General features: G+C 37.1%; 1 protein-coding gene across 1 annotated transcript; it reads right to left on the reverse strand.

Moving 5' to 3' along the window:
• Positions 1-4,100: 4,100 nt before the first annotated feature.
• On the reverse strand, positions 4,101-12,234 carry purg (purine-rich element binding protein G). Its single transcript, XM_086096055.1, has one exon. It carries the CDS (start codon positions 11,914-11,916, stop codon positions 10,882-10,884), a length of 1,035 nt encoding a protein of 344 aa, XP_085952181.1. The 5' UTR covers positions 11,917-12,234; the 3' UTR covers positions 4,101-10,881.
• Between the last annotated feature and the right edge of the window lie 1,071 nt (positions 12,235-13,305).

Genomic DNA, 13,305 nt, shown 5'->3' on the forward strand with positions numbered 1-13,305 from the left:
ATAATTATGGGTAAGTACCATATTCATTAATTTAAATGGAAAAATAGAAAGCCATCCATTGTTTTGTTTAAAGTTGAATTGCAGTCCCACTTTGCTTCTTTGTCAATTTTGAAGGACTTGAATACGGACTCTCAGATGGTTTGTGAAGAGGTCTCAAAGTATTTGTGTTTTTGATATGTGAAACTGTACATAGTTGGCTTATAGAAATGTGAAAATGCTTTACTGTTTCTTTTCTTTTGTTTGTTTTTTCTTTTCTTTTGTTTTTTGGTTTGTAACACAAATGTTATCTCCCAGCAAGAGTTTGTGTGTGTGAAAATAAATAAACAAATAAACGTGGTTTTTTTTCATAGTCCTCCTGTCCTATTTAAGAGAGTAGTGCGTAACAGACGACCCAGTAATCTCAAAGAACTGGAAGACTTTTGTCCGGGAAAATGGGCGAAGATACCTCAAACAAGAATTGAAAGACTGTTGGCTGGCTACCAACAGCGTTTACAAGCTGTGATATAACTTACCAAAAGGGTCAGGGTGCCCAAAACCCTATTATTTTGTTTTCTATTATTTTGGAAGAAGTGTAAATACATTACAAATTTTTACTGGGGGTGCCCAAACTTTCAATGAAATTTTGCTTTAGCGCCCCAATTTGGTCAGGGATAAGTCCACTTGTTTTTCCTAACCTAATTAAATTATAAATAATAATAAATAAAAAAAACATCCCTAACACATATCCCAATGGAAAAAACTGATGATTGTTTAAAAGAATAAATAGAACCTGATCATTTTGACACTGTGGCTCCAATTTTGATTCATTTGGTTAAACATGTTAACTTGGAGAACAACAGTTTTTTTTCAACAGGCAGTGACAATAGGATCAGGCCTGAGTGCAGCCTTAACAACTGACATACATTTCGCGGTTAGCCACTTTTAATCACAGAATAGGCTCAGACTAGACAATTCCTGTTTTATCTAAGGCTGAAGTAAACACCATGGTGCATGCAGAGGACATAGTAAGTACACTAAGTACAGGAAGCAACGACAATACAGTTGACAAAAATGTTTTTGCTCACTGAAAAGATTTGAGTGTGATATCAAAACGGTTGAAGAGACAAGAGATCAACATTTCAGCTTTTATTTCCAGGCATTTGCAAATAAATCAGAAAATAATAAGATGATAGCATTACTGTATTTGCAATCATGCATCAAAAGAAAAGTATAGGAACACACAGACTTAAAATAGACTAGAGCGAATAAGACAATATTTCATTGTAGGCCTTTTGTTTATAAACTGCAGCCTGTGACGCACTGACAGGGGAGGCTGAGTAGGTGGAGCCACACCTGCTTGTGAAGAGAATCATCATTACATCAAACTCTTATCCATTTTAGTTTTCTTATTTTCGTTTTGAATCCAATAATGTCTCTGATTTTGTCATTAAAATTGCTGAAATTGCATATTTCCTGTTCAAATAGACTACGTAAGTTAAACAGTATGGAGGTGTCATGTTTTGGGTTCTGTTTTCCTTGTGTGTCTCCCTTGGTCTTGTTTAAGTGTCATCCTGCCCTTCCTCGTGTGAACCAATCAGTGCCCTCAACCACTTGTGTCTTGCCCCAGGTGTGTCGTTAGTGTCTGTGTATTTAGTCTGCTGTCTCCCCTCTGTCTGTGTCGGTTCATTGTTTTTCCCCATGTGATGCTGCCCGTTTTTGCCTTGGCTTTTCCCCCTGGCTTTTCCACCCGTGTCATGCTGCCCGTTTTGCCTTGTTGTTTTCCCCATGTTTTGGTTTCCCTGATAATTTGGAAGCTCGCTTTTGTTTTATAGAAATTACAAATTTTTTTTTTGCTCCATCAACTGCATCCTTGCCTGGCTATTTTTCCTCCGTGCGACTGGGTCCTCCACCAAACCACACCCTTCTCGACAGGAGGTAAATATGGTGCAAAAGTAAAAAAAAATTGTACGTGTGGAAAAAAGTATAAATCTGTATCTGTAAAAGTCGTGATTTGTACCTATAAAAACAAATTGTATCTGTAAAAAAATAAAAACAAATTGTATCTGTAAAAAAATAAAAACAAATTGTATCTGTAAAAAAATAAAAACAAATTGTATCTGTAAAAAAATAAAAACAAATTGTATCTGTAAAAAAATAAAAACAAATTGTATCTGTAAAAAAATAAAAACAAATTGGATCTGTAAAAAAATAAAAACAAATTGGATCTGTCAAAAAACAAAAACAAATTGGATCTGTCTAAAAATAAAAAACAAATTGGATCTGTCTAAAAATAAAAAACAAATTGGATCTGTCTAAAAATAAAAAACAATTGGATCTGTAAAAAAAATAATAATAATTGGATCTGTAAAAAGATTTAAATAGTATCTGTAATTTTTTTTTTAAAAATTATCTAAAAAAAAAAAATTATCTAAAAAAAAAAAAAATTATCTGTAAAAAAAAAAAATCTGTAAAAAAAAAAATCTGTAAAAAAAAAAAATTATCTGTAAAAAAAAAAAATTATCTGTAAAAAAAAATCTGTAAAAAAAAAAATTATCTGTTAAAAAAAAAATTATCTGTTAAAAAAAAATATATCTGTAAAAAAAAAAAATTGAATCTGTAAAAAAAAACAAAATTGAATCTGTAAAAAAAAACAAAAGATTGAATCTGTAAAAAAAAACAAAAGATTGTATCTGTAAAAAAAAACAAAAGATTGTATCAAAACTAATTGGACCTGTAAAAAAACCAAAACTAATTGGACCTGTAAAAGTTGTGATTTGTACCTGTAGATATGACAACTTGTAGTCAAAGAAGTCGCCACTAGGAGTCACAAGTGTTTTTTCTGCTGCTGTCCAGTCACGTGACTTTTGCACCAAATCTCTCGCTCCAATGCCAACATCGCGAGGGGGAGGCACACAGGATTCCGCATCCAACTGTAGTAGGAAGACTGCTATTGATTGGCTTCACTGAAGTCAAGTCAGCTAGACAAATACAAATTAATACATGATTTTAAGTATATTTATTATTATTTATTTAACGAGAAGGACAGTGAAAGTGTGTCGCACAGAAGTGACGTCATCTAGCAGCAGCCAATAGAAAACCTTCTTCAAATGACGTCGCTCCTGTGACAATATTTTGTGTTTGACTTTTAGCATTTGTTAATTTGTTGTATTGGGTATATGCCACGGAGGAGGCGGGACTTCCGACTTCCTGGTTTTCACACATCAGCTTTGTTTCCGTTTCCTGTTTGCCATTTGTGGGCCGAGTCCCAGTTCTTGCACTTCCGCCTTTGTGGCCCTCGGGTGCGCGTACCCGTCGAAGCGCGCGAGTGTGTAGTGTGTCTGTCTCAGTTGTCTGAAACATTTCAGAGAGTTGAGATGTCGGGAGCATGCGGTTGGGTGGGGCGCAGGGGTGGGGGTGCGAGTGTTGGAACGCTGCCATCAGTGACCGGAAAAGACACTGATGTGTGAAACCCGGAAGTCAAAAGTCTGTGGCATCTACCCCATTATGACATTGATGATAAGAATAGCTATTGTTGTCATTTGTACAAATATCAATAAAAAAAAAAGTTAGAATTTTGGCTCCAATGGCTCGCCTGCTTTTTCATTTAACTTAGCCGGAACGTAATGCTAGGTAGGTAGTGCGTTACTTTATTCATTTTACCATTGGTGTTTATTAAATCTTACATATAAGTTATAGCCTACACTTTTTCTTTCTTTCTTTTTCTTTTTTTTAAGAAAACTACTAATCTAAAGACTAATCTTAAACTGACCATTATTTTAATAATTAAAACTAATAATAACTAACAGAGCCGCCCTGAAAATGAATTAAAACTAACAACAATAATAAAAAAAAATCACAACGAAATAAAAACTTAACTATAATGAAAATTCCAAAACTATAATAACCGTGGTATCAAGCCAATGGAATCTGGTGTGCACGTGACTGTTTTCCCCACATATTCGCACCTGCGCACCGCTCATGCGGAACCCGGGTTATATTGTCTATACATGCATTGCTGCACCGTTAGGTTGATGCTGATTGAAAGAATTAGAAATAGTTTGTTTGAATGTGCATAATGTAATGTACATAAAGTATGAAAAGGAAACAATCCAAATACTTGATAAGTTTGGAAAACGTTTAATAACCATCTTTTGTTAAAGGAAAAAAAGAAGTCTTGCAATAAAATATGCATATTTTTTTCCACGTTAGTTTCCTGCATTATTCTGCGTTTTCTCCAACTCAAATACCAATGATTAGACAAACTTGATACTTCATGTTCCATATTTTTGCTACATAAACCATATTTCAACACATAACCATCTAAAAAAATTGTGAATAAAAAAAAAGTTACAAGATTGTCTGTTAAGGCTGCAGGCACAAAGGCTATGCAACTGTATGCAGACTTCTCATTGTTTTCAACAGTTAACCTTATGACTGACAGACTTACTTCTAACTGATCGTTTCAAATATTACAAATATTTGGGATTTGAGACTATTTGAGAACAGCAGTAAGACATCAAATATATATATTTTTTCCTTAGTCTGATAGCTCCTCTTGGCATGCATTTAGCTTGGGTCCAAAGAAGCACCTTTTTACTGTATAATGTAACATAGCACCATTTTTTCCCCCCATATAATTTTTCTTTTATACTGAGACCCAACCGATGGCATGCATACACTGTAAAACTTAGCTGTCTGTTACCATTTCTAAACATAGCTTTATTTAAAAATTACAAGGCAAGTAATGATTACTGATAAAGTACTTTACATAGAGTGGATGAACTAGTACAGTACAAAACGTGTTCTATTTTTTAAAGTCATATTCTAGAGGACTACAAGACACACCAATATACGTAACATTTACCTAAAATGTACACATGTTCCATGTTTTTCAGGTCATTTCTCTTTCAAACAAAAACCCAACTTATCTCTAAGTTCCAAAACTGTGGAGAGGACAAAACGAAACAGCAAACCATCACTTCTTCAGTATGCAAACATTCACATGACAAGCACAAGTACATTTACACTTTGTCACCACTAGTCCCACCTCTGTACCTTTTTTTTACAACCTCAAATTCACTACTTTCCTCAGTGGACTTCATTGTTCCCAACTTAAAAGGTACTTTAAGGCGTTGGGGTTGGAAAAATCAGATTTTTCTTTATGAAGTTTTTCATCAATGTCCAAAAATATTGTAACCACCTTAAATGCTTACCATTTTCTATCACCCCCCCCCCCCCATGCCTTAAACAAACAACACCAAATTTGTGTCCTTCAACTTCTTTAACGTAGTCATTAATGTTGAATCAAATTTTCTTTCAATTCATGAAAGTTTCACACCTAAATACATGAGTTGTTGTTTTTAACCACTAACAAAATTTTCAAGGTACTGGGCAAGCACTGTAGGTCAGAAGCCCAAAGCAGGTGTTATTTGGGATGTTTCATGTCTAACAATTATATCAAGACATATTTAGAAACGCATATCTATACAGTATGTAACATTTATTAGTATTCTATTCTTTTTGTGTGAGTTTATTTATTTGTGCTCAGCCATTGAAGTTGTAGCTGAACACAATCTTAACAAATACACTTGATTGTTATACAGTTTAAGCTCTATTGAGTTTTTGGTTAGTCTTGAACCATATAGTAAAAGGAAACCAAACTAAATCTGTCTGCTTTGGAATTAGCCGAGTTGATTTTCATATTTCACAGGACGCAACGCATGCAGTGCAATCTCCAGAGACAAAAATATGTTGACGGCTTGGGAGACCATTCAACACTCACGCCCGTAAAAATGTAATGTTGTCTTTTGAAGTCATGAGGTAGACCCCACCGATTCACATCTGTGGTGCTTTCAAACACTAACAAGATGTGTCTGTTACAAGCATGAACAAAGATTTAACCCTGTCATCTCCCTCTTAAGACAAAGACAAAAAATAAGCAGCAGTATTTTGCCAAGTAACAATACATACTCTCTGCATTTAATTAGTTATATCTCATCCTTGGACATATGCACTAACATAATTGTGGGAGTGCTGAAAACATTGGCACATATGTTAATAGGATTTTTATTGTCCATACTTTTAACTCCCACATAATTCTCCCGATTTACACCGTTCAAATTTCAACTTGCTTCAAGAATTCACGCCATCCTCGGTATATATCGTCCGATTCTTTTTCTAAGTACCACATTCCACGCCCACTTCCATACATACAATTGATCATCATTACCAGCTCTCTGATACTGCTCAGTGGCGCATTTGGTAAAGTGCAATTGTCCAGTAACCAGGAGGTCGCGGGGATCGATTCCCTCTTGAAGCTCCTTTGCGTTAATGCAGTTTTCTTTTCTTTCTTTTTTAAAATTTATCATCCAACTACAATTAATAATTAGTAATTTTCACATAACTTATCTGTCGATTTACTTTATAAGCATTTCACAAGCATTCAACACTCATTCAGCTTTTATTAGCATTTAGCTTTCAGCATTCCCACGCAATTTCTGCAGAAATTGCACTTTTTCTAGTTACACTAGCTATCTAGGTAACGTACTTTTTTGGAAAAATAAATATTAGCGAACGTGACTGTTTCTTCGAAATGTAATTCTACTCTTAGTTAACACGATTATTATTTGCATTGATTTACACAAAATGGGGAAATTCTATAGACTCAAATCTAAAAAAGTTGTGTTAAAGAGCAGCTCATCATAGTCCATGGAAAAAGTCCCACTATGTTAACAGATTACAAAGCAGTTGAACAAAAAAGTGCAACTTTTATTTAAAGTGCTTTTTTAAAGAGCTTTTTTAAGAGCATTTTTGGAATTCCAGCGACAGATTCCAAGGCAATTTACAAGAAATTCATGTTCTTGTAACTAGAGAATGAAGACAGAATATTTAGCAGTAATGTCTAAAGCAATTTAAAACTTGCCTCCTGCGCCATATTCACCGATTTGTGAAATAAATTCAAATAATTTGTTAATCCGTATTTTTCTAATAAATTGTGCTTAAAGTTATTCTTTCTATACTTTGACTTGTATGAAAATAAAACAATTCAAGATATAATTGTTCTTCACACTCTAAAAGTCGGCCAAACAAACAAACAACCCATCAAACTGTGCTTACACCTTACACAATCACAAGGACTGACTGTCACCAATGACGCCAGCCTTGATGAACAATTAACTTTTTCTTCTTCGCCCACTTTGATCATATTATTTCATCTCCTCACTAAACTGCAAGCTAAGAGCATCAAGAAAACAGAAGTTGGCATGACAGACATGACAGAGGGTCTGAAGAAGACTACGCCTGGTTAGAATAAAAAATTAATTGTTTTTGGTTCATATATTTTTGTGAACATTTCAACCTTGGCTGAGTGAGTGTAATTGCTCACATTCTTAAAATTGCTGGGTCAAAAGTAACTCAAAATGGGGGAATTGACTAATCCAGTGCTGGGTTATGATTGGTTATTTATATTGAGCGTATTTGGTTGAGGATTTGATCCAGCATATTGAGTAAAGATTTTGACCCAATTACAGGTAAAAAGTACCCATGCAGATGAGCTAAAGCTACCAAAAAAAAAAAAAAATTGAAATTGTTCAGCTGGTTACCAGGTTATCAGTACAGCTGCTCAAAATCGACGGCTCGCAAGTGAGTTAGGAAAACAATACAGCATTTTTGTGTGTGAAAATTAGTTACCGGTAATCCACACAATGGTACATTTATGTGCAGTACATAAAACTTTCTCGAAGACTGCATGATGATCTGACTTTCTACATGTTAGTTAGAGGTCTCAATTAATGCATGCATCGTTTTGTCTCAATATATGCTTTGCGTTATTACAACCTTTGGTCAGCTAAGTAGACTAAAGAATTTCATTGAATACTGCTGATAACGGGTAAAATTTCATATAAAGATGGAAATTGAACACAGTAATAAATAAGTCAGAAATAGGCCCTCTGTCTTTAGTCTTTCTATGCTGCTCATATAAGTGCTCAAGGTACAGCTAGCTAACTGCTATATACAGCTAACTGCTATTCAAATTCTAATTAAAAGCAGCACTAGAGAAGATTTTTAGAAACAAAAACACACAACACACTAGCACTTATACACAAGTTATAACCTCTCTTTTCAGTAGATGATATATATATATAGACTAAACATACAGACATATGGAAGGTATGACCGCCCATGGTAGCAGGATATTGAGCCCTTTCTACTCTCTCACTTTGTTTATCTAACCAGTGTGCATTCAGATGCTTAATGAGTCTGGTTTTACTTTCGCTTGTATTCCTCTCATGTTCACGCTATTGACCTGAGCTATCCTCCATGGGGCAACGTAATACAGAAACCAGAGAAAAAGATGAAAAATCTATAGCACCATGTGTTTTGTTCAGATTTCAAGTATTTAAAAATTTAATTGATTTGTTTTAAACATTCATCTGGTTGAAAATATGAAATGAAGGAATTACCATTCTATAGTGTTGTAATGGGGGGCATGTGGGAAATAAAATATACAGTAATTCTTTCTCTTTTGAGTATCCAAAATACTTTGTAGTTTCAAAGGCATTGTTGATTCCGAAACTAGTTGGTGGTCCAGCATTGAGGCACCACAACTGGCCAGAAAAAAAGGGAAAAAAACTAAACATAAAATGTCATCATGTCTTCTAATAATTTGGTCCATTTGTAACCATTTTCTATTTCTCAGGGACTGTTGTCCTTGTGGCTTCTATAGGCTGGGGATGAGACCATCCTATCAAAAAGTACTTCTCTATAGAGCAGCATGTTATAAAATCAGAAAAGGTGCAACACAGACACAGAGAATTTTCATCTTTCTGTGACATTTGGATTTGCTATGGTGAAAAGAAAGGCTTAACAAGACCTCTTTTGTCAACCAGCCTGCATGGTAAAACATCCGTGTATAAAAACTGGCATGAGCAATTTAAAGAAATTATTTTTAAGTGTAATGAGCTCTCTACCACTAGAGCCTGTTACGGCCGCCTGTTTGTAAATCGATTGTCGAAAATGGAAATATTTGAGCTTGACACTTAAGTCTGAAATTAATTTAAAACAACGGCAACAAAGGAAACCTCTGTTACAAATTGACCGATTCTATTGTTTTGATAGTGGGCTTTGCAAATCAGGGACAAAATTTGAAAAAAAATAACTCCTATGTTTTGTACAAAAAACATAGATGAAAGGTTCGTGCTAATTGGACATTTCTATATGTGAACCACAATTGACCGAGTACTATAGAATGCAACAAGGGATGATGGTCGCTTCAGGCACTCTCTACCCCATCTACCTTTTGATTCAAGCTGAGAAGAAAGCAATAAGATCAAAAAGTGATTTCATATCCATTAAGAAAAAAAAAAACAGCACAGACAACAGACAACTTGCAGCCATTGTAGGAGCAGCCAGTAGCTTTATCATTTGCCTGATACAAAATGGGCTGTTAAATTCTTTAATCTACAGTAATTTAATACCAAAACCCCGAGCATTCACTTATTTTAATTAAGGGTGGTCAATCATTTGAAAAATTTAAAGTGAAATCATTAATTAATTGGTGGTAGTGTTTTTAATTTTACTGTATTTTAATGATATGGAAGTTAAATGTATTTTATGAAAAGCCTTCGAAAAGATATTAACATAATTAGCTGCATTTGGGTAATATACAAGTTAGATCAAGAGTTTTATGGTTACTGGGATTTAAATCATTCAAATAAAGATATTTGGGTGGTCTAAATCTCAAAGTGTTTGTGTTGGATTGCAGGATAAATGTCAATGTACTGCAACAGTTAGTATTCCTTTGTAAGGTGTCTCTTGCCTTAATGTTGACAAAAGTGAGGGGCTCCATTGGTGTTCCACCACAGTTTAATAACATCAATAGACACCTAAGGTCTAGACTGAGGGATTGCCAGCCCCAAGGTGGCGAGGTATGCAGTTAAGAGTGAAAATTGCTACATTTTATAGACTGCAGGCTGTATATGAACATATATACACACATTAGGTGCGTACATCTATTCAACAAAAGACAATTCGACATGTACACAAAAGTCGAACGATTTGATTCGGTGGTGTTTCAATTCGATTCTGTATGGCTCAGTTTGAGAAGTTATACCATAATGCTTTTATTGATGACATTATATGAATGAACTGTCACTACATGTGGCATTTACTTCGATTTGGTTCAATTCGATGCACTCGCGTCTTTTAAATGAAAAGCGATTTTCCGATTCAGATTGTTTTTAGTGAACACCCCTAATACACTTGTACACACATTTGTGTACATATATATTTGTATATATACAGTACGTGTGTGCATATAGTATAGAAATGTACTCTTTGTGTACATATAGATTATGTACAGTATATACGTGTATCACTCTGTTATTGAAATAAATAATAAATTACCTCTGCTTGTGAGAATGCGTGTACAGTATTAATCATGTCATGAACTATAACAATCTGCAGGTGTCAACAACCATATCACACCATATATGACGAATATTCTCTTTGAAAAACCCCGCATCAGTGGCAAAGTGCCCTCCTTGCAACCATTCATACCCTTTGTTTTACTGTGCTAAACATTAGCAAGTACGTCACATTTGTAAGACGAGCTATAGGGAGAAAATGATGTTTGTTGCTGTGCAGAGCACTTCTTTTGCACATTGCCACTGTTCCACCATTTTATAGGTTCTTACCGAAATATGATTTATTATTTACAGGGTAGTAGCCTATTCAATTTAGAAGGGAGGAAGATGTATTGTGTTGGACTTGGTAGCTTGATATTTCTGAAATATCAGCGCTAAAATTCCATCTACTTTCGGGGGCACACACACATACCACAGTACAGTACAGCACAGTACACAATTGGCCGATTATGAGGTTCCGTCCTACTTCCAAGGTCGCTCAATCCTCCTGCTCCTCGCTGTCCTGCCGTGCGTCTGTGCTCTTCTCTTTGTGACAATTGAAAATTCGCCGCATCTCCTCCTCGTATCTGATGAAATTCTCCCCGAATCTCGCCCAGGCTTTTAAAGGGACGGTGATGGTGTTTCTGTACGGCTGACGCACTTCACTGATTTTTAAAAAGACGCCATAGCGGTTGGAACCGACGTCAAAATAAAACCTCTTGTTGTCCACGCGAAAGGACGCGGCCTCTGGAAGCTCGGGGCTGTCGTCGTGATTCCCGGTTACGGCTCGGCCGCGCTCGTCGCACTCGCCGTCGCCGTAGTCCTCGATGAGCTGCGAGAGTGCGTCCCTGAACTCAATGAGACCCTGCGCGGGCAGAACGATGGTCTGTTCGATCCCCTGGCCGTAGTAGCCCATCGTGCCGTGCCCTTTGCTGACAGTCTGTCGTATGCGCAGGAACCTCCCTCTCTGGTTCTCCTTCAGGTCCAGAAAGTACTTTCTGTTGTCCCTCTCGATGAATTCGCTCTTGAGGACGCGGTGTGCGTGGTCGTCCGACGCCGCGGAGCCGGTGGGAGACGATGCGGGCTCCTGCGCTCTTCTGCGGGGGTCGAGCGCGCGGCCCTGCTCGTTGCTGCTGTGCTCGTCGAGCTGCGGCGGAGGAGGTGGCGGCGCGAGGCCCCCCCGCAGTCCGATCCGGGCGTAATAGTCGATGAAGTCCCCCAGGCAATAGCGGAGCGCGGGCGCCATCGACATGGACAGCGTCAGTTTGCTTTTCCGGATGTTATCGTGGCGGCCTCTGCCGATCCACACCTCGGCGATTTTCAGGAAGCGTCCGCGCACGCTCTGCTTCACGTCCAAGTAGAAGCGTTTCTTCTGGATGTCGACGCGTTTGGAGGCGAGCTCCTGGATGTCGCTGCCCTGCTGCTGGGGACCAGTTTGCACGTATTGCTGAGGATACGTTGCTCTCGGCAAAGAGTCTGATGCAATCTTACCCCTGACTCTCTCCATTCCTCTGCAACATCCATCGGCCAGCATGATTTAGATTTCGCTTCTTGACAGCTCAGGACAACACGATTCCCCCATGCCCGTGCGCCTTTATTCCAACATCTGGCGTGGAGCTTGGTGACAAGTTTGCCTGATGCCTCGAATGACCTAAAGATGGCAGCTAGTTGGAAGGCATCAGCTGATCGTGTTGCTGTGTGTCCCGAATAAAGGTCAAGCTCGATTATTTAGCCACTGCAACCCACCACAGCTTTTTGCATCATCTATATGAATTGCAGCAAGCTCATTCAGAGAGTGAGAGAGAGCGAGGGAAGCAGCCGACCTGAAATGGGAGGAGGCGTGCAATCTACTACATGAACCCGATGAACCCATCCACCCCCCTCCCGTCCTGAGGGTACCTCTAGCTAGCTGGTAAAGATTTACACAGTCACTGTGGAAAAGATGGAGCTCTAGCTCGCATCTGACATCATGCACACGTCTGCTGTTATTAAAAAAAAGTATAAAAAATATAAAATGAAAATTGAGATATATAATGACGGCTCAATAATAATAATAATAATAATAATAATAATAATGTAGAGGATATAGCGAAAGTCACGTATAATTGATGCGCATTGAAAAGCATTAGGATACCCCCGCCCAACCCCCCAAGAAACAAAACCCGCTAATAATGCGTTTTCCACGGAAAATGACACTCGGTTCCTTTTTTTTCTCCTTCAAAAAATAATACACAGTATGTGTTAGGCAACCAAAAATACAGCAGAATGTTAAATACAAGTTATCCTATACGGATTAAAATTATTAGTATAAATTAGTGTTGTTACAATACCGATACTGGTATCGGCAGACGCCCTGATACTGCATTAAAACAGTGGTATCAGTATCGGTGAGTACTAACAAGTAACATGCCGATACCATTAATTCTGACACTAATATCAGATTGCAGCATCTTGTGTCTTGCTCATGCACGACATTCACTGATATGTGACATGTTCACTGCATGCCGAGCTAAGATATCCTATTGGCCCTTGAATGCTCTGAACCAATGGCTGGACAGCATTTTCATGTTGAGAAAAAAAACAACTTAGGTCAAGAGGTAGGTCTACTGAATTATTAATATACCTTTTGTAAATAAAATTATCAAATACATTAAATAAAAAAAATATTTCATGTAATTTTTGAAGCCTTTCAATGCCTTAATGCATTTTCAATCAAGAATTCCAGTCGGAGCAACGCTAATGCTCTAATCACAATTCAGGTGTAAAGCATGTAAGAAACATCCATGACTCATGCTTAACACATGATTTAAATAATGCTAATAATAAAAAGCAAACGCTGGGTGGAAAGGCAGCAATTATTTGCATCAGACGAATGTCTGATGCAAATAATTGATGCATAATGCATAATTGATGCATGTCATAA

This window comes from Leptonotus elevatus, chromosome 15, assembly GCF_054856555.1.
Source record: "Leptonotus elevatus isolate MCC_2025b chromosome 15, RoL_Lele_1.0, whole genome shotgun sequence".
Lineage (NCBI taxonomy): Eukaryota > Metazoa > Chordata > Actinopteri > Syngnathiformes > Syngnathidae > Leptonotus > Leptonotus elevatus.